Raw genomic sequence first — 22,980 nt, forward strand, 5'->3', positions numbered from 1 at the left:
ATTCAAGTACAGCAGATTAACGAGCAAGAAAGGAACAAAAATAGAAAGCTCTGAAAAAGCAAATACAAGCAAACTTTCGTGGAGCAACTGATTTTACTTCAACTGGCAGCACGTGTGTGAGCAACAGCAAACAGTATGTGGCACAGATCCGAATCCCCCTGTCCTGCTCCCAGTTCCACTTCTGACACTGGGCAGAAGGCAACCAGTTCCTCCAGCCCATCTCTTGCCACGTGGCACGTGAACCAGCAGCAGGGTACAGCCGCTGCCCACCTCCTGAGGTTCACTGTCTCAAAAGTGGGGCCTGGGTGTATGCACTAGCTCACAACAGCTAGTCCAGAAGTTGAAATAAAATTGTCACTTTCTGCTGATTTTCATTTCAGTTTTAAGTCAAATTGAATTCATTTTTGTGCAGATTTTTCAAAAAAGGTTTGCTATTACACCACAGCTTTAACGGCTCAGAAGAGATTAGGTTTAGTGATAAAGTGCATGGCTGGAAGCTCCTGAAGGGCCTGAAGCCTTGTCTAGAGAGCTTTAAAACAGGAAAAAATATAAAAATTTCAGGTTGTTTTTTAAATAATGATAGAGGGCACCAAGATTTCCCTGAATGTCAGCCAGTAGCCCGAGATAACTTTATGCTACTTGACCCCCTTAAATACCATTACCTTCACGGCACAAGCTATATCCTTGGGGAAGGGTGACATGCATGAACAAGCATGGGTCTCCCTACAGCAGCATCAGAGAGGCACTGCCTGGGGACGGTCTGGCCTTGCAACATCCTTACATGGCTGTGGAAGAGGATACAAGCAAGAACAAGGGCAGCTTGGCCACTGGCCTCCTTGCAGATCAAAGGAAGTGAGTGCCTCCACTCAACTGTTCCCTAAACAGCATTTCTAGTTATTTTGTTAACTACAGTTGTTTTAAAAAATTATAGTAAAGTCTTCAGCATTCCAAGCACCTCCAAGATGCGCAGGAATAGAAAAGTGGCCTTCGCTAAACACAGTCCTATTTAATGTTACATAAGATGACATAAGGAGGACATTAAAATGTCATTTGCCCCTGCCATCACATCATTCAATGGTTAAGGCAGTTTCTTCACCAGCCATAGTACACAGTTAGCACTGATATTTCAGACAAACTGAAACTTTGAAAAATTACATGTGTTCAGTTGACAATTTAGTGTCTTCATATTTTCAAAGCTACACAAGAGACAGCAATCCCAGATACTGTGTTTGAAGGGGAGAGGTGAAACACATTTAATTCAGTGATTGAACAGTTCATCCAAGGACTATTTTTAAAGAGCTGTCCTGATGTTGGACCCTGATGTTAAATTTCAAATCACTTCACACAACTATTTTAATAATCTTGAAATTCCAGTACTGATGAGAATCTATGGAGAGCTCCCAAACAGGTAAGTACTCACTGAAACAGTGTTAAAATTATATTAACATCACGTAACAACCAGTTTCAGCAATTTAATACTTTAAATATAAAACAAAATCCACAAAAAGTCTTCTCCCAGCTGAAGTCAATAAATGGTTAACCTGGGGCAATGAATTCTGACAAGATTCAGAAATACCCAAAATAATGAAGTCTATCACAGCAATTTTTCGGACTGCATGCAAGACCCCTGAAACTCACAGGGATGCTGAACCCTCAATTATCCCAGCCTCCCAAGGCTCCAGGTACTGCATTCCTCCCAAAACTTATTCCATTATCTGACAAGATAATTATGTACAACTACTAAAAAATACTCTATACAAATGCACAATTGCAAAAAAGCAGCACCATAAAGATTTTTCAGAGCTCTAATTCCAGTGTAGAGTAACACACTGTTAAGGTAACACTATTCATAATCCTAAGAGAAAAATATTCATTCTTATATCATACAGGCTACCTTTCTGACATGTGAACTGAAATTGTATCATGTGGGAATTCGGGATTTATCCACAAAGACTTTGGACATTGAAATTTAGGGCAGAACACCATCTTTTGGAAGACACTGGCAGAGTTGAACAACAGAGAATCTACCTTTAAATAATCTGTAGCAATAATAATCCTGAGGTTGGCAAGTGGTCCTCATTGCTACAAACACATCTGTACTTTCCTGCTCCAAGCTTCCTTCAGGCCCTAGTTAACCTTTGCTCATAACGCATCATGTGTTTCAAAAAAAGCTTAATGGAAAAGAATATTGTACCCAGCCATTTGTACATGTGAACCCAAACTCAGGACCATTGAAACAGCATTTATGAGGCAGTAGGCATAGTAGGCATGGTCTTAAAACAACACTGGCAATTTTTCCAGCAGAATATATTTCTATTTAATGTCTTACTGGAATACAAAATTATCTCCCCCCCATCCCCCCATTTTAGCCCATGTTATTTAACTTTAGTCCTTAAAATATGTGATCTACTTTAACCCATATTAACACCAGCCTTCTGTTAAGTGCACATATGTAACAAACATCCCTCCATTAAAAAAAGTTAGAATACTGATGACAGCAATAAAGACAGTATGCATATTAATAGCCAAAAAAACCCAATAAGGAACCAGGCCATTTTTTGGTAGATACTGCTATGATTGGAAAGTAGACAGAGGCACTCCAGCACTTTAAATTAACCAAGTAGGCAATACACAGCAGTTAGTTACCTTGCCTGTCCACTGATCTAAGTTCCCAGTGCAGAGATTAAGGCAGTATGAGTAGGAGTGCTTCATCTCTTATAAAGAGAAGAAATTGTGCTAGGTACATGTTTGGTCCTACTTGACTACCACTCACTTCAACATGCATTTCGAATAATACTGATAATTTCCTGTAGGTGACCACCACAAAAAGTTATACTGAACATCTATATTGCTCCTGGGAGATGAGTAAATCTACTACACTTCTGTTCAGCAGCTACAGCAACAACTTTTTATTTCCTTGAGCACAGCACCCTCCTAGGGTACTGACATACAGGAATGACTCATTCTCGGCAAACAATTTCTAACATTTTTTGCCAGAATAATCCTTCTGATTTGCATATTTCCTTATTGAAGGTTCATGTGGTTCCTGGGTGCTGGACAAACCATGAGTCAAATAATCTGTCACAAGGTCTATTTCATTTGCAATGTCAAGTAGCTAAATTATTTCAATTTCTTAGCAAAAAAAAAAACCCACCCCAAAAACCCCACAAAAACTAAACCAAAACAACAACAAAAAACCCCCACACAATCACCCCATGAAATGAACTAAACTATCTGCTGCCTTTTCTCCATCCAAAACCAACACACTGAATTGCTCCACTGTCCTCGACTTCTCAAAAATACTCTGTCCACCTACAATACAAATCCCAGTAAAATTGCTAATGGCAGGTGATGAACCACAGAGGAAAGAGCACCTTCATCCAGTTACTCTATACCCTGCCAGACTCACACAAGTAACCCATTCTATCCCCTTCCTCTATTGCAGACTTGTTTGTTTATTCCTTGCAGATTCAAAAACAACAAAAAACATTAAAATTGACATGTATTTGTTGGCAATTGCCACAGCTAGGAATGACTACATTGCATTAATACATATAGAGGTCATAGGGCAGCCTTTATGTAGATGCTGTTCTTGTTTGAATTTAACTACTCTATAATGCATTATAAACTAGTGATTTACAATAGCATTTCAGATAAGCTCAGAAGCATCTCTGCATCCAAAACCGAAGTTTTAACATTCTGGATCCTAGTCCTAACAACTTAAATGTTCTATTCCCATTTACAGTTGGTGCAAATTGACATTTCCCTGACATTCACAGGTAGCTCAGGAAGCAAGAGTAGCTCTGCTGCTGCACTGCTCATCATCTGACTGCTTTTATCCAATTCTAGAGAACAGGAAAAAAAAAATCTTACTGACACTGCTTAACTGTTGCCCAGCAGAGACACTGGTACCCACTCAACTGAGAAGCTGGACACAGCACCTGATTTGCTTTCATCCTGAGGGTTTCCTGTATTTTTACTGGGTTTTTTTTAAAGCCAAGAATATAAAGGTGCTATGTAAGAAAGCCCCAGGCATACTTCTCTTTTCTAGTCAAATAAACACCATTCCCTAAGGTGAACACTAACTTTCAAAGGCCTTTTTTTCCAGAGTTTTAAAAACACACCACTTAGCTCCCTATCGGTTTACCCCATGTGTACATCTTAAGTTTTTATTAAATTTTATCTAATAAATATGATACCCACTTCAATTACTAAAAATAATTTTAATAAGAAAACTCCACAAAATCATCAAGATCATGTTTCTTTTTTAAAATTAAACCACCAGAGTAATTTCCCTAAAGATTTAGTTGTACAATAGATTTATTTTATTAATATTTACTAAAACTATTAACTCTGTCTACTGAACTGTAGAGTTTGTCTGTCAAGCTCCAGATAGAACTACAAATCCCTTGAGAACTTGATAATATTAAACCTAATATAGACAGAACAATTAAATTAAGTTTTAATAACTTGAAAAAAGTAGAGGTTTCCAAAGAAATCAGCTAGTTAATTTTTGAACCCATCCCACCTTCCTTTATGTTATTTACAGGTAAGTTGGGCAATATTAATTCTATAATGAAGACATAAATATTACTATACCAACCTAGATCTTGCAAAGCCCCTTAAGTATTAATTGGTTTTATTCACCTACGTTTCCCCAGACTTCCACAGACTACAAAACTCCACATCCAAAAGCACAGGCTCTGCTGACCTTTTTCCCCACTGTGAACACAGAATTCTTGAAGCCAGACAACTTTGGTCACCATTAGCCATATAAATGGTCTCCAGTCATACTGTAGAATTTGATACCATGTCTTTCTACAAATAGCTGTATCTTATTATTTCAGTGAATTCTATACTTTAGCTACAAGAACTTGAATTAGTAACAGACATCAAATTCCTCCAATCTTTCAAAACAGAGGAAAGCTTCTTTGTGATGCATCGGTTTTGCTGGACAAAGAAAATGGAGAAAGATTTAATGTCCAGCTTCCCACTAAGTACTCACCATCATTTCTCAGTCTTTTAGTGCAATTTGGATATTGTCAACCCATTACCGATATAAAGCTGGGCTGAAAAACACTACCTTTACTTGTCTCAGGGGTCACTTTCTCTTTTCTGGAGTGGCACAGCAGATTGGAGTTGAATACTGAATACAGGCTGTACATATTAGCCTAAAGAGGAAGCAAATGCTTAAATCGAGAAGGTCTGTATGAGCATTAATTTCTACCCTACAGTCACTGTTACATGAGCCAGCAGAGGCCCCAAAGTAGAACACTCCACAGCTGAACAGTTCTTGCCTCAGACACAAGATCTACTCACAAGGATTTATCTATGGCCATACTTCAAACAAGAGGAACATGCCAGTAGACTGACCTAACATCCAGGTAACCCTTTCAAGATGAAGAATTTGCTTATTTTTAATGTTTCAGAGAAATGAGAAATTGTATTGTACAATGCTCTTTACCTGACCAGAAAGGAACACCAAAGGATGCAAAGACACATGCATTGAATGAACACATTAGCAAAACGGACTAGGTAACCAGGCTTTCACCTTTGATTTTTAAGGGCTTCGTTACATGAATTGCCATACTGGATCACTTAAAGTATTTGTCCATAAAGCCTTTCATCAAAGAAGTGTCAGTACTCCCTTCATACCAGATCAGCAGCTAGTTCACATGGAAGAGCATTATTAAACACTGAATTTCCAGCATAACCAGCTCTATTAAAAAAAATAAAAATCTGTTAATTAGAGAAAGCTATAATTTGCAAACTTCAATTTAAGGTGAGAGAAACTGACAAAGGTGCTTGTTATAAAACCCAAGAAAGGCAGTTCCCCCGATAAAGACTTGAAGTCCACACCACCTAGAAAATACTTCTGGTTTAGTTATTTCAGAATCTCTGCAGATACAACTAGGCAGACACCCAGCTGGCCATTCCACACACCTACCCCCCGCTCAGCTGCAATATCACTTGAATATAAAACTCAGTGTCTAAGTGCACACAGTGATCCCAAATACCAGTCTACTCCCTAGGGAACATTTATTAAACCCAGTTTATAAGATATGGAACTGCAAACCCCTAATTACAAAACAAAGTTTCAATCTCAGAGACATTGCCATAAATCGGGAGCACATCAGGAGATGAAAAGTAAAGAGTAAGTCAGGCTTGAAGGGCACGCAAAACAATACAGCCATTTTGACAGAACTGCTTCCCAAAACAGGTTTTCAAGAAAGGCAAGAGACCTGCATCAAATTAACCCCTAACGGAACAGGAATGCACAGGGTGAAATTAACTGCACATTAGAAGCACCTTGCATTCATCTCAGCCAGGAGAAGCTATCAATGGTTAACAAATTCAGTGATGAAAAAAGTTAGTCTTTTAAGAGGTTGTCACATGTTTGTGGCATACACGTTACCCTTTGAAGAAAATCTGCACCAGTATCTTGTATCAGCACTGTTCTGGAAAGCAAGAGTAAGGTTTGAGCAATTTTCTAAAAAAAAAATTTAAGTAATTCAGTACTGTGTCTGAGGAATTCCCAATCATTTCAACAGCATTATCCTGCAGTAAATGGCAGGAGGACACGGTCCAGTTTCTCTCAAGTCCTGAAGCAAAGGAGTTGCTGCCCATAATGAGCAAGGGCTATTAGAACCGAGCTTACAATCGGCAATTTTGTTTTCAACTATTAGCATGCAGTAAGAAACTGTCAGAGACTGTACAGCACAGCTTGTCTGTGGGTCATCATACTTCCAGGATATATGCCACTGTAAAGACAACAGACTAATTATACATCACTTTTTTCTTCAGACTTTTCCATGGCTCAGTATCACAGAACATACACAAACATTCCATAAGTACTCATGCAGCCACAGCTTACAGCAGTCCTACTTGCAAAGAACTCATTTGTCATCTAGTTTGTGGACCCTATTGTGGTTGTACTTGGGTCAACAGCAAAACATTTACCCACAGAATTCTCCAAATAATCTGCAAACTGTTACATTTTTTTTTTTAATTAGCAGCAAACCAAAGAACAAAGTTTTAAGAAGCCTATAAAAAAATAAAAATAGATTTCTCCCAATGACACAGCTTGTTCACGATAAGCTAGCAATACATTCCTCAACAAGGATAATGCAGGTGGACTACTCTGCCATAGAAAGACATCATCACAACATGACTATACCATAGTCTTTTTGCTTTAAAGTTTGACTGGATTGAAAATTTTAAGATTTAACCCTGCTCCCATAAGACTAACAGGGTCAAATAAACAGAATATCTTACAATGCTTATTTAAGCAAATAGCAAGGATGTGAGAGCTGCCTTGATGTATGGAAACACTCTGCTTTTGCAAGAATATACTTTTCTTCTATCAATTCAAAGGCAAACTGCAAAGTCTAAACTGTATGATAACTCCCATATATGCACAAATTTGAGATTTACAGAGAGGATGGGAAGGGAAGGAAGTGCAAAGGTTGGAAGACTACCAATTCAGAACACAAATTGATTATGTTCTCCACAGCTAGTTTTGCCATGCAAATAATCTGTCACAAAATGTTTATAATGCTGCATTTAGAAAAACACTAGCAAAAAAGTTCACGATATAGAAGGGAGAAAATTGAAGCACTCCCAGGATAAGCACATCTTGCAGCAGAACAACAGACACATAGCTGAACAGGAGGCTTTGCTGCAGCTTGAGGAGCATGCTTCAGTGATTAAACTGCATTTATTTTGTGACATACATTTTACTTAAGCGAGCCATGCCATGAAATACAGCCAGCCTCCCAAGAAACATGCTCACAGAACTTGTTACCATTGCTCAACTCAGAAACTCACTATCTACTTCTATCACAGTGGGGTAGGAGGAAGAACACAGTAGTATAATTGAATAGTTAAGACTTCCATGGATATCGATTCTCTTCCTAAACTACCCTATTTCTGGGTAGAAGGAGAAAGGACTACCTGAGAGGAGCAAAAGACTCAGGTTAGCAATAACTAAAGAGATTTCACCAATTCTAAGCTTATAAGATAATATCTCCAAGAGTCTTCCCCACCACCGCAGCCCTGGTGTCCATCAGGGCTGTCAGGAGCTTCACAGGTGCACTCTTACCTTGCCTGACTAGCTTGAAAAACCAGAGCGTATGACAAGCATACATACCTCCGCAACCCAGCACAATGGAAGCTTCAATAAGACATCTCAATCACCTCAGCTGTGAATAACACTCATGTTCCCAAAGCTCTCCAAAAAAGCATTAGGTTATGACATTTCAGAACTGTGATTTTTAGGCCTACTTAGAACACTGGTTATGATAATTTTAAGATTTGGCAATTATTTGAAAATACAAGATATCCAAATCAGTTTTGTCTTGAAAGTATGGAGAGGAGATCGCACTCACTACCTAGCTTCAATTAGCTTACATCTTTTAACAAAGCACTTTCTAAATATGAAAGAGCAAAACTGACCCTCTAGCATCACTACCTCAGTGAAATGACTGGAGCTACATATATAAAAACATACCTTGACACATTTTTCGGTAAAAATAAGCATACAGCATTGTGGCAAAGGCACGTAAAAACACTAGAAGTTTATGAAAGATTTCTCTGATCAGTTCTACTCTACGCAGAAGGAACACATACATAGGCAGGTATTAACTTCATACAGCTAGAGAATTGCTTAATTCTAGCTTCTGACAGAACAATCAGCTCAGAAAGATTCAGTGGGACTTCTAACTTCAACCAAATGTAAAATCTTTTTCCTTAAATTATTCTCTAAGTTGTGGAAAAAAGGAAATAATCTTCAGAAAAGTGTTTAACAAAGTAGTAAGTTAGTATTATGGGAACCACAAAAATAAGACTCTGTAGATACCTATATCTCTCTAGCTCCATTTTCTGAAGATGTGATGAAGACCTACCCTAATTCTTACCCTGAAGCAGTAGTTGTCCACTACCTTCATTAAGTTAACAGTGCAAGTGAATAAATCCTATTGCTTTAGGCTGGCTCCGCACCAAGAAAGGAAAACTACTTATGCTTAAAAACCCACACAAACTTGCATGAACAAGGACTTGCACTCTCCTTCAATGAAAGGGGGGGATTAGATACAAAAATAAGTATCTTGAGAGAAGAAAGGAGTATTTCATTCTTACCCTTCAATGCAAAAGACAAATGTGAACTGTTTCTACATGTGTGATATTAGCCATGTTGATCACAATCAAGAGGATCAGTATCCACAACTCATTTACCTACAGATCAGACACTCAGTCTTATCCCCCCAAAAAACACACCATCATGCTTTAACATAAGCAAAAAGCTGCATTTCATGGGTAGCTTCTCATTTAGCAAAATGCTGCTTTCACTTCCTTATGCATCCTTATGTTTTCATAGTCTCTTATGCTTATTAGGAAGAAGTATATCAGTCTGCTGCAGAGAATCCAATCTTCAAAGCATACAGATGCTTCCTTCACCATCCAGCTGAAACCATTATTATATTCTTTCTTACCCAACAGAAAACAAATCTGGATAACACTCAGGGATCATTTATTGAGAGATAAGCCTTCACATATGTGAAGATCATTAGGAGTTTTAAGAGAAATAGTGTTTGTCCCCAGTCATTTTTCCCTTAACACATGAGAACTCTTACAAACGAGACAGCAAATTTTAGATGGAATTCAAGAAACACACGCTCTTCCTTTCCAGTTTTATGTAATATGATCTACTCTGTCCTATAGCATGGACAAGGCATTAGCTGGATGAGCCCCCAGCTGCTAAAATACCCGCAGCCTAAAGCTGCAATATCTTTTCTGGGTCTTGTCAAATGTGATCACTATTAGAACTTAAGAAATAAAGGGAAAAGTAGCTTAGAAAAGGGGGGGAGGCTTTCTTGTTTGGAGAGGGGTGTTTGTTTTTTTAATAGCCCTCCCCAGCCCCCCATATCCAGTTATGGAAAGAAGAGTTATTTAGAAACCTAGTCATTGGACTCCTAAAGGTCCTTGCATTCCTTCAGGTCCAAGTGCCCCCACTTCTTCCAAACCAACTACCACAGTGCCAGAAAACACTAACAGAAAAAACAGCACCACAGATAAGGGAAAACAGTCATTAATGAATGCTGAAAAGGGAAAGCAGGATGAAACAAAAATACCAGCCCAACTCGTTCACCACTCACAGCTCAAAACTATTAGTACTACTTCCTGAAAAAAATGGTAATCTAATACTTAAGTTACACAGTTCTGTGTGTACTTAAACCTACGGGTCCCGGTAACACCTATATTCTTTCATTTGTAATTCTATGCAGTAGGCTCAAATCAAAGCAGCTTTTCACTGAAGAGCTGTGTATTTTCCACATCAATACAAATAACTTTCTATGCAGATTATCAAATACCTGTAATTATCAGAGATTCTACTTTTTCCTCAAAAACAAACAAAAAAAACCACACTAAATCTCTTATACCCAATATTTTTGAATATTTATCCGATTACCAGACACTATTCCTTGTATAACTACTTATTAGCTTGCTGTCTGTTTCTAGATCAAGTAAAAAAGAAATCTGGGCAATAAAAATAATTTAGTTCAGGTATTCTTTCCCTAGTTTTCCTAATTAGCTTCCTTTACAAATTCCCAGTACTACACAGAAGAGCTGATTACAATTCCAGGCTGACTGGTAATTGAAGTAACTTATTAGCCACAAGACACCAGAAGAGCATCCCAGATGCCTCTCTGAAGGCAAGCTGATTGTTGGCTACAACTGAGCTTGTTCACACTGATCAGTTTTCCAGAATACTAACTCTGTCTGAAAGCATTTGGGCAGATGATAATAGCAGGGGAGAAAAAAAAAAATCCTGGTTTCCTCTTGTGCAACAGACCAGATACAATCTTCAAAGCATCTACAAGGCTTGAACAGTACAGGATTTGTTCTCATCTTCCCAGCATTTACTTGTACACCTTACTAGCTTTTAAGAGGACTGCAGTATACCACACCAATGCTTTGGAGCTCCCAGTAGTAACTAACTTTGGTTTTAGTCTGAAAAGCTGACAATGACTTTACCCCCATTCCTTGGGAGTTATCAGCATGACATCACTGACAAGGCATAGACATCCTTTCTTCCAACAGCAAGAGCATCAGGATCCAAAAAGCAGCACCTTTAAAGTTTCTCAGAGCTTCACAAGCACTGTCTCCTATAGTGCTCAAAATTTGAAATACAGATTTATATAAAACAACTCACATACTGTGTACGATAAAAAAATTCCTGTACTAAAGCTAATACCTTTCCTATGGAAGCCATAACGCTACACAAATCTTTCTGTCCTGCTAAGTATAGTACAGAAGACACTATTGCAACCATATTCTTTGATTGAAGACAAACACGCTAACAGACAATTTTTTAACGGCCTACTCCTCAGGTTTTCCTCTTTTCCACAGACAGGCTGAGTTTTCCCAATGGTTATTAGAAAAAGTTTTAGGCAGCAACCCAGCATGACCTGCTTGTTTCTAGCATATGGGTAAATCCAATGACCGGATCAGAGCTCTACTTTTTAAAAGATCCAGAGCAGTTCAGATGCGTAATTCCCAGGTAATCCCTGATCTACAAATCTATAAGTATTTAAATAAAATGAATAATGGTGCCTGTTAAAGATCTCTTTAATAGATTTTTTTTTTTTAAAACTCTGTTCATAAGTGTGGTAAGGAAATGTGCCCATAAGAATGAATGTCATGAAAGTCATTGGATAAATCCAGTAATATTCTCATGTTTAAGATATATTGCTTACAGGTTATAGAACCTTCATACTAATGCCACCCTACAGAATAGCAAAAATAACAACAAAATACCCAAGTTTTCCAGGTCCTTACTCTTAACCACTAGAACACACAACATAACTGCATGTAAAGCTTCCCTGCAGATACTAAGACCCAGTTTGGGCAATCAAGACACTAACAGCAGACAACATATAACACTGTGAAGTTTGGTTTGTTTTTTAAGAATACTACACAATACCATGGTAGCACAAATAGGTTTATCCATGCACACGTTCAGTCACTTATCCAAACAATGAAGCATGAAAAAAGATACAGCTGCGCAAGCAGAGAAGTGAGGGAGCCCAGCTTCTGCATCTACACTTATAGTTTTAGTCAGATTATCATCCATAAACACTGGCATTGAGAGTTCTTATACTGGAGTATCCGTTTGTTGTTATTTACATATCTATGTGTAACACAGGATGATGACTATCATCAGTCCAGGCACATGTGTTCTGCAGGACACATTCACTGTGTAGTTCCATTTATATCAACAGAATTACTTTATAGCAAAATACCATGCATATGTTCAGAATTGGGTCCCTCCAATTTTGCCCTTCCACTACTGTTAATTACAACCCCATGTGATAACTAATTGATACAGTTCCCAGGTCTCCTTTCCACAGCACTGAAGGCGGGAGGGGGAACACACCCAACACTCGTCGGCTGCGATATCCACTAGTCTCATCTGAGGCTTTCAGGGTCTCTCTGGGTCATCACATTGCCCTTCTTCAGATTTCCCTCTCACTGCCCTCACAAGTCAACTTCTATGAGATAACAATGAAAGAAATTTGTCCAGGTTAAGAGCTACATAACAAGAATTCAGTGTTTTCAATTTAACTAAACAGAAACTGAATCCAAGAATTACACTCAAAATAAATCTCGTGCTCAAAATATTTTCACTTAAAAGAGCTTTATTAGGAAAAGGAAAGAAAAACCAAGCGAGCATATGTATGCATGTAGCTAACTCTATAAGGGATAAACATTTGCAGATTATTATGCTAAGTTTCTAGAATTCAGCTGAATCAAGCTAGGGATTAGTCTTTTCTATTCCCAGTAGTTCTCTGAAGAGAACAGAAGTGATTGATTTTTCCCTGAAGTGCATGATTTAGAATAAAATTTAGCTCTCAAAAACAAGCCAAGACAGTTGTTCGATCACATCTCACCTGCTGCTGCATGCCAAGGAGCAGAAGCGGCGGGGGGGGGGGAAGTCACACAGGGACCATACAAAGGGGAAAGTGTATCAATATTTAAAGGCTCTAAGCTCAACTTGGATCTTGTAAACATTCATTTTTAGCATTAACGGATTTCAGAGGTAGAATAAATTAAATATAATGCTACAGAATTTCAGTGTGAGAATCTTCCATTGATAGATTTTAGGCTAAGTTGAACAGAAGTCATAATTTGGTACAGGTCCAACATACAAAGTAAGTATTACTATGGAGACCCAACACCGAAAAAACAGTGATAAGTAGCTACAGACACTTACCTTAGAATTAAAAGAACCAGTGGCAATTATTAACAAAACATGTAGGAGTTTTATGTTTAGACTTACACAAAATTCAGTTCTACATTAAAAATGGTGATGAGAGTACTTAAACAGAATTATTTTGGTTTGAAAACAAGACTGATGTAATACAAAGCATCTTTAATGTACTAGTTTAGAAATGCCACAAATTTGTGCTCCTGTTTTGGAAAAAAACACATGTTATCTGAGCTAAAGCATCACGGTCACCTTCAATATTAGATATGGCTTCATGATGTACCATGTAATCACCCATTTTCTTCACTTAAAAGACCAGCAACTATATATCAATAGGGGTTTTCTTTTTTTTGCTCGCCTGACATGCCATGGTTCTCCATTTCTCTGGTTTTGTTTTTTGGGGGATGGGAGGGTGTTTAGTGTTCTAAAAGCTTCCATTGATGTTCAGGTTTACTGAAAAACTTCTAAAACTGTTGTCTTAGTTTACAGAAGGATTCTATAAGCAAAGTGTACCACGCATGAAATTATTGCAACACCTACTAGATGAGCAGGCAGCAGAGGAAAAGCAGAACATGCAACACTCATTTTCCAAAGCTTACTTTTAATGTACAAGTGTCTAACTAGAACCTGAATAAACTAAGAATAGATACTATTTTACCTGCTGCTTATGCTAAAACCTATCCACTTACTAGCGGCTTAAGGACTCTGACATTACTCAACATGAATCAACCATGGTTATGTCTTATAGGCTATTTCAAGTATAAAGTCTGCACTTAATGCTGAAATGGTCCAAGAATACTGATGCACAGTATGTCTGAAGTAAATTCTCAACTTTGCACAGGGGATGTTGTTTAACAGCTATCACTTTTCAAACTCAAATCACTCCAACAGCAGCAATGACCCCTTCCTTAGAACCTCTGCCACAGACATGTACAGCTGACAAAGTTTTTCACCTCCAACTCCAACTTATCTAAAGTTGCAGGACCAGAAAAGAGATGCCCTCGCTTTTTATAACTGCATAATTTAGATGATGCTGTTTCAAAGAAGTAAAGCTACACAAATGAAAAGCATGAAAATTAAAGACACCAACCTTTTACGTTTTTTAGCACTGTTGTAGTATTAGCTCACATTTTTGGCACATGAAAGGGAAACCAGAAGGAATCAACTAAAGTTAGAAAGTGTGGAAGATATATTGCTATGCACAGGTAGGGCCCGTCCATTGTTTCCTCCCACTTCCCATTCTGCCATCACTACTTTATGCGCACCAAGCACCACATAACATTAATTCACCAAGGTAAGCATTTAGCATTAAGTTCTCCAAAGTATCTTCAGCTATCTGCAAAAGTGGATCCTTAAGTGTACTGTGATACTACTGATCAACACAGTTGAGACCAGAATGAAGGTGTAAGGTGTTCAATTCAACATGAGCCATCAGCAACACTACAATTCCAACTTAAAAATTTAGGAGCAGCTGCTGCGCTAACTGTATTTCCTCATCCAGCTACATAACTAGAAGTAGCAGGTGGGAAAAGATGATGATAGAGTTTCCTTTTTTTATCCAGGGATTTTAAAGTATGCCTGAAAGTTGACTGCATACTTCTTTTCTATGTTGGCAGAGGTCGGGCAAAAAGAGGGGAGGAATGGGTTTCATTCTATGCCAACCCATGTTTGATCAGGGCTTCTCACTCTAGTGTATCCTTAGACTTAGCCATGTGGCAAGATGCATATGAAATGGCTCTGATGGTGTCATCCCTTGACCTCTCATGCTTTTTTCTTATTTCAGGAACAGATCCATCTTAACAGCCAGTATTCTGTAGAATCAGGAAGTGTCCCATCCCCATTCACTCTTTAAAGACAAATACAGAGTCCTCAAGGGTCTTAAAACAGGCTCCACACCCCCATCCAGCCAACCAAAGTGCTTTCTGGCATTGAGACAGTAGGAAACTCCAGCAATATTTTCATATGTTTTACATGTGACCAATGACCCCCCTTTACCATCATGGGGTCTGTCAATATACCTCTGGTGTTCATAGTAGAGACTGTGGATTAGATAAATCTGCCAACACTTCACCATAGTAAGACAGCAGATTGTCAATGAAGTTGTAACAGTAGTCTTGATAATTTCTCGTTATCCTAAGCCATATCATGAAGACCAATACAACCTCAAACCTTCTGAGACTGTTCAATCCATTCAGCTTCTCAGTTTATTACCCTGTCTTTTTTTTATCTTTATCCATTTTCTCATTTGTAATACAGCTGTTTAAGAAGTCTAGTTTCTCTAGAAATTAAAAGTTAACGCCCCTGAGTTAAGACCCAGAGATTAATTTTTATTTGTTGGCTATCACTGCAAAAATACATACTTCTGTATTCAGTTTTCCAGACTTCCAGTTTCTACTTCTCAAGTAGTTAACAGAATACCTCAAAAGAGGAGCACAACATTTACTTACAAGAAAGCTTTAAAATTATGAAAATAACTGCTTGCCCTACTATTCCTCACCTGATTCTAGTCTCCATCTCCTAAACAGCAGAGATGGCTGTTCATTCCTGTCCTCCCAGTGCCTCAGAAGACTTCCATCTGAAACTGGGCAATGGATTCAGGACTCAACAAGTGGGTGGCTGGATCTGTCACCTTTTCCCTTTCATAGCTTCCCTTTGATGGGGAAAGGATTATTTAGCCTCTTCCAACTTAAATTAATTTCTTTCCACAGGGATCCTGTCTATCACTCCACGTGAAGTTTTGTCACTCCACAGTATTTGCAAAGCTGGCATGTGGGAAAGTGAGAAGAAATGCTTTGGTCTATGACATTTTCTCCCAGTTGAGTCCCCACATTACATTATCTTTCCCTCATACCTCTTGGCTAAGGTTTGGGAAAGCTGAACACACAAAACCTCAAAGTGCATATGCTAATTACAGAAAGGAATTAAAATAAGCCTTCAAGTATTTTAAATTAGGAGATCCCCTCTATACTTTCTTGGAGTACACTAGCTCCTATCTTTCAGGATTTTCTGTACCACATTCTTTAACTCTTATTTCTTTCTCCAGTTTCATTTTCTCTCTGGTAGCCATTTTTGTTTCTGTAGATCTGTTTCAAGATAAAAATAAGAAGAACAGGTTTCACTTTTTACAATTAGTTTGGCATTTAATATATATACTGAGGCAGAGGTTGTCAACAGAAGCTGTCAAATAGGCAGCTGACCCTCTGAAAGGGACTCAAAAGTGGGGGGTAAGGAGACTATCAGCATGCCTTCCCCAAAACCCACATACCAGCCCATCAAGTGCAAGCAGATCAAGCTGAAGAGATATAGCCTCACAACGAGTTCTTGCTAAAGCAGCACTTTCAACATCATATAGGGTCTATTGAATCAAAACCAGCTGTCATAGGCCTCCATTTTCTCTTGTTTCAAGAGAAGAATCAAAGACTTGTCTAAAAAGCAGAAGGATCTAATAGGACTCCAAGAACATCAACTGTATAGATAAAATTAGCTAACCCCCCCTACTTTCCTAAAGCAATGAAAAACATACCAAGTTTTAAAAATAAAACACAGAAGCCTTTCAGGGGTCTAAAAATCCTACGGTAATGTATGTAAGTGTATTCCTTTGTACAGCTACATGATATGCATTTCAGTAAGTCTATGTTACTACTATAACTATACCTTAGAGCCTAACCATATTCCTGATGACATACTGCAGGTTTCACCAGTTTGCAGCAGAATCAAACCCATGGACCTAATTAGTTTCTTGTTCTGAGACTATAGTTTGATCTGTACAGCTTGTGACTGGAGACCTCAGGAGTACATTTTGCACAACCCACCCCTGTTTAAGCATGAATTGTTTATGTTGCTACGCCTAAAGGCAAGTGAGAGAAATAAAATGAGAAAGCTCAACAACTTTCCCTTTTGTTAGCAACACCTCCTTCTGTCAAGAATTATACCAGAAATTGCTTACTTACATCTAGTGAATCCTCATTGACCAGGATGAGAGACATACTCTGTGAAATGAGTCTGCAAGAATACCCTGCAAGAAAAATAAACCACAAGAATTTACTTTTTGGAAGAATATTTAAGGTTTAGCTAAACCTTAAAGATAAGCATTGATAGGTCAGATTACAATTTACTTTGAGCAGTTACCCCTAATAAGCAGGCTAATGGAAACATTGGTGTATAGGACACACTCCAATTTGACAATTCTACTAGCAACACAGGCTGTGTTTTATCTGCGTTTCCAGATACATCACTTGAGATTTTTTTAACTAAAGAAAACACTGTATGAACTAGATGCATTAAATACAGGCTATTGCCCTAAAGCAAATTTAAATATTTCTATACTTTTTTTTTTTCCAATCTGCATGAGGGCAGAATTGCCTTCAACATATTACAGGAACACATCTGAATGCACGGTTGCAGCTATGCCACGTGACTGGAAGCACGTATGTTGAATCAGTTGGTGCCACCCAGTCCCCTTAGCCCACACCTGGGTTACGTGAACATTTTTTACTCCTAAGTGTTTAGTGTGGAAGGTCCGTAGCTTCATCAAAAACTACAGATCAATGACATCGAGCCCCTACCAACTTCTACAGGTATCATGTAATTGTACTCGATTATTCTTAGTGTAGGACTGGGGCATGAAAGAACAAGAGCAAGTTGCCATTATCTGGAGCAGCACTCGGAAAGCGGTTCTATACATTTGCCAGGACACCAAAATTCAAAGCAAAAATACCGGAAAAAGCCTTTTATTTCTGTAATAGGGAAAGCCAGTGACTGCAGTAGCACTCAATGCCACTGAAGTGGCAGTTCCTCTGCCACACGATTGTCACCGACACGAGACGAAGTCATATCAGGATATACGTACTTGGCACTTACAAAATAAACAGTTTAATTCCAGCTCATATGAATGGCAAGAGACAAATGCAGACTCACATCAGACTGACCCCACCGCATTATCCTAAAAGCTCATGCAAGTTCTCTTGGGATTAGCAGTCACGTAGCTTCATAAAACAGCACAGAATTCATTATTTGAAGCAAGTGCCTTTTATTGCTGATTTAAGTGACACAGGAGAAGGATATACAATAGAATTATTTTGTATTTCTACTATGCTTTTGCATAGAAATGAATCACAGCAAGTTTAAGAAATTGCTGTGAAATAAAACAAGGTCTCAGAAGTCTTTTATTTTTCTAAAATGGAGACTGGAGGCTACTGCAGTGTAAGAGTAACAGCCCAGCAATGAACCACTACAAGGCTGACAGGTTCAAAAGCAGAACAGCGTAGTCATTGTAAAAAGATTAAGTGTCTCTCTCCATATCTCACAACAGCAAGAGAACAACTGAGGCAATAATTTATTTTCTGTGGTATTCTTCGTTCCTTAGGAAGGCTATACTGGCTCACCAATTGCAATGCAAATCATTTCCTCAGGCTACCGAATTTTTGTAATTGGGCTAGTTTTGTAGGTACAATCCAGGGTTAACATGCCCGCTGCATGAATGACTTCCATCAAGAAAGCAAATCCCTCATCTTCCTTCGTGGAAGGCATGCTTCTATCACATAGAGGCACTTTCAGGCAGCAGGTTTGATTACCTGCAGAAGTTTCATTTCTCTCCCATTTTCACAGTTGTGTGGAATATGAGTATCAGGTGCAACCTTCCACATACATTTTCATCTTATTTGTGTTAACAAGCTAAGGTTTACTTTCTGCTTTAGAGAACAACACAGAATGACACTGAACTTACACACACCTGTTGGGAAAAGGACAAAATATATTCTAGAAAGCACAGCCTACAACATATGAAAGCTTTGCAGATAGCCTCTGATTCTGCCTGTGAACAAATCTTAGGTGCTAATACAGAACTGAGTAATGAAGCTTCAACAGGTATAGACAAAACACTAACTTGGGTAAAAAAGTCAGTTTGCCACTTTTAAAAGTTAGTCCCAGGCTGAAGAACCCCTTCCTTATTTTTACTGAGGAGAAAAAGAGAACACTATAAACTTAAGCACTTCCCTCCACATCACAGTTATTCTTTCCCCAGAGAATGGCAGCCTTGCGCCATAGGCTGTTACAAATTCAGTATAACTAATTCAAAAGGATTTTCTAGTAGGATTTGATTGGAACAGCAGGTGCAACAGCAAGCTGTAATTTCTAAACCACTGCTCACTGTTTCATTTTGCCTCTTTCAAAAAGAGCAAGATGCTACTTGACAAGTGGAGCTGGAAAAAAACACAACTATGGAAAACAGTTGCTCTGCTGTGCATCTTGGAAGTCACAGAGTCAGAAGAACTAATCCTGCAGTTGAGGCCATTTTGCAGCTTGTCATCACATTAAACAGAAAGGAGATCAGAATTGGAATAGGAAGATGTAAGTCAAGCCTAACAGTGTTTTATAGGAAATCTATACATTATGTACAATTTCAGGACTATGAAGATGTTAAAATCTAGCACTAGTATAAAGCAAATGAACTGGCAACTGTAAGATTACAAGTAACATTTGTAGTCATATTTTCAAGTTTTATAATAGTTTTGTAGTAGTTATTACTAGCAGTACTAAGATAGCAACCAAAAAAACATTAATATCAGGGCATATTTTTGCCAATGTTTTTGAGCAGAATACGATCAACTGCTGGTTCACAGCTAAGTGTAAAATGTCAATCCACACCTGTAAGTTGATATCTAACTCTTTAATTTAAAAGCCTGACTAAAAGTCCATGAAGCAGATGAATCAGGTACTTCTGGCACTTATTTCCCTTCAAGTGTCCTGGAAGAAAGATTGCTTGAACCAGACTTCACGATCATAGCCCACAGAATCCATCATGTCAGGCAAGAATGATTACCCTCTGTTTAGAGAGGACACATATGCCCTGCTCAAACTTCACATCGGGATACAGGCAAGCATACTGGCATTGCTTCACTTCCCTCAATTGAAAAAAAAAAAAAATCACAGCTTCCCGTAACAGAAGTGGTCTTACCTCTAAATTGGAGAGATATGGGTTTGATGGACAGACTGTTAGATGGGTAGGGAGTTGGCTGGATGGCTGTGTCCAAAGTGTTAGTCAATGGCTCAACATCCAAGTGGAAACCAGTAATGAATGGTGTCCCTCAGGGGTCAGTCCTGGGACCAATACCATTTACTATCTTCATTGATGTCAGCAGGATTAAGTGCACTCTCAGCAAGTTTGCAGAGGCCACCAAGCTGAATGGTGCAGTTGATAAGCTGGAGGGAAGGGATGCCATCCAGAGGGACCTTGACAGGCCTGAGGAGCAGGCCCATAAGAACATTATGAAGTTCAACAAGGCCAAGTGCAAGGTCCCGTACCTGTGTTGTGGCAATTCCAAGCATCAGTCAGTAGAGTGGGGGATGAACAGACTGAGAGCAGCCCTACTGAGAAGTACCCAGGGATACTGGTGGATGAAAAATTGGACATGAGACCCCCCCCAGAGTACTGCGTCCAGCTCTGGGGCCTCCAGCACAAGACAGGCATGGACCTCTAAGAGCAGGTCCAGAAGGGCCACAAAGGGATGAGAGGGCTGGAACATCTCTCCTAGGAAGACAAGCTGAGAGAGTTGGGGTTGTTCAGCCTGGAGAAGAGAAGGCCCTGGAAGACCTTTCAATAGAGGAAGGGTACTTTTAAGAAAGACTGGGACAGACTTCTTAACAAGGCCTGCAGGGGCAGGACAAGGGACAATGGTTATAAACTGAAAGAGTGTAGGTTTAGACTGGACATAAGGAATAATTTTTTTATGATGGGGGGGTGAGGCACTGGAACAGGTTGCCCAGAGAAGTTGTGGATGCCCCATCCCTGGAAGTGTTCAAGGCCAGGTTGGATGGGGCTTTGAGTAACCTGATCCAGTGGAAGGTGTCCCTGCCCATGGCAGAAGGATTGGACTAGATCTTCAAAGGTCCCTTCCAACCCAAACCCTTCTATGATTCTGTGATTGTAAGGTAGTGCTCGCAGCTATCAATGCATACTCTATGTAAGAGCACTTAGCTCAACTGTAGGAATTGATTTCTTGTTCAAGGACAGATACAGCTCAGTGAACACTACATTCCCATTCCCAGAAAACAATCTGTTTACTAAGGAAGTTATTGGCTGGAAATCCATCAATTCTGATTTTCTGGAAGCCTGCTGAGCACCAGGATAGTGGTAAACAAAAATCTGCCTTTTTTTTTTTGCCTCACTGAAAGGCAAAGAAGATCCAGAGTCTACAGATTGTTTTAAGAGAATGATGAAGCTACAAGAACACTATTAAGCCTTCTAGAGTTGTTTGCAGACACTCACTAAGGACAGTTTCAGCTGATAAAAACTGAGGACCATATGTCATGCTCAAAGATGTTTCTGAACCTGGAACTCCTATGTTCTATAAGCAGACAGTTCAAATGGTTGATCAGTATTAAAGCTTATGAGGAACACTCTCCTCTCCTGCAGCTGCAGAACTATTGGATGGCACACGGCTGAGTGGAAGGCATGCAACCATCCCCCCCAGCAAGGTCAATAATTACTCTTCAGAAAAGTCAAGAGTGCAATTAAGAGACAACAGACACACACACACACAGATTCTGAAGGCCAAAGAATCAAGAGGAAGCTGGAAGAACAAACTACTCCAACTCCTCAGGGCAGCTGCCAAGAGCTCAAATATACCTCAATACATATGCATAGCCATATAGCAAGCCAGAGTCCATAAGCACAAGCTCCACACACAATGAGAAAGTGAAAATACCTTTTACTCCCCAGATAGCATATTTGCACCTGAAGCATAAAGTGTACATGTGGATTGGGTTTTAGATTTTTTTTTTTTTACAGTTTTAATGGGTTATATATGAGAACTGGAATGGTGCCCCATGTTTGTACTTTCAAGACAAACTGAACATGAAGCTAATTAAGTTCAAGTTTTATTAACAAATTATACACTAAACAAAGTGATAATTTAGAAGTTATAAGGGAGATGGTTATTTTTTCCAAGTTGCTACCACAAAAAAACAGCTTTCAAGACAAGCTGGTGTCCTTCACAGCCTTCAGAGTAAGCAATCTCTGTAAAGCTCATTTACTTGTATTCAGGTTAGCTGCTGTCAGTTAACATATCAACTTATTTTATTTATTTATGCCAATATCTGAAGGTTTTGTTTGTTTTTTTTAATTTGTCAAAAGATGATGCTTCCCTCCTCTCAAGTTGACCGCTGCTTTTAAAGAAAACAAAAACTGCAGACAGTGATTCAAACCAGATAACTAGCATTTAAATCGTCTACTTAAGCCATCCACCTTATTTCTACTACAACTGTATCAGTTCAGCAAGTTGTTTCACCTCGGTACCAACTCTGACATACAAAGATCCATGAAACTTGAATCAGTTTTCCTAAATAAACAAAAATTCTAGTCAGTCAAGCAGACCACATTCTTAAATTCCACTAAACTAACCAAAGCAGAAAAAAAAAAAGGGACAAAAAATAGCAAATGCCCGAAGTTTTGCTAAAGGTAACATAAGTTCCGTTACAGAGCATCACAGTTCTGCCAGGGGGAGCCTGAAATACACCCAGACCCATCTACATGCAGTTCTACATATAAAAAGCTTTAGTGGTCAAATTCTTCATATAGTTAGAAAATCTTGAGGTCAACATGAGCTTGAGAAGGCTAAAAAAATAGCTCCTTCAACAGAAGGCAACCTGTGCTTTTAAGGATCCCCTTAACCTACATCTTTACATCTAAACAGACTAAAATCTGCAAATCTGAATGC

General features: G+C 38.8%; 1 protein-coding gene across 8 annotated transcripts in view; it reads right to left on the reverse strand.

The window, feature by feature from the left end:
* Positions 1-22,980, reverse strand: part of ATP8A2 (ATPase, aminophospholipid transporter, class I, type 8A, member 2) — a 310,653-nt gene that overhangs the window by 227,955 nt on the left and 59,718 nt on the right. For all 8 annotated transcript variants that reach the window (XR_774672.1, XM_010572662.1, XM_010572661.1 and 5 more), the window contains one exon: positions 17,215-17,279. Coding sequence is in view for 7 of the 8 variants with exons in the window: in XM_010572662.1 (XP_010570964.1) it covers positions 17,215-17,279 (65 nt within the window). In the remaining variant the exon portion in view is untranslated. The remainder of the gene's footprint in view (positions 1-17,214; positions 17,280-22,980) is intronic.

The sequence above is a fragment of the Haliaeetus leucocephalus genome, unplaced genomic scaffold (genome assembly GCF_000737465.1).
Source record: "Haliaeetus leucocephalus isolate CR32 unplaced genomic scaffold, Haliaeetus_leucocephalus-4.0 Scaffold351, whole genome shotgun sequence".
NCBI classification, from domain to species: Eukaryota; Metazoa; Chordata; class Aves; order Accipitriformes; family Accipitridae; genus Haliaeetus; species Haliaeetus leucocephalus.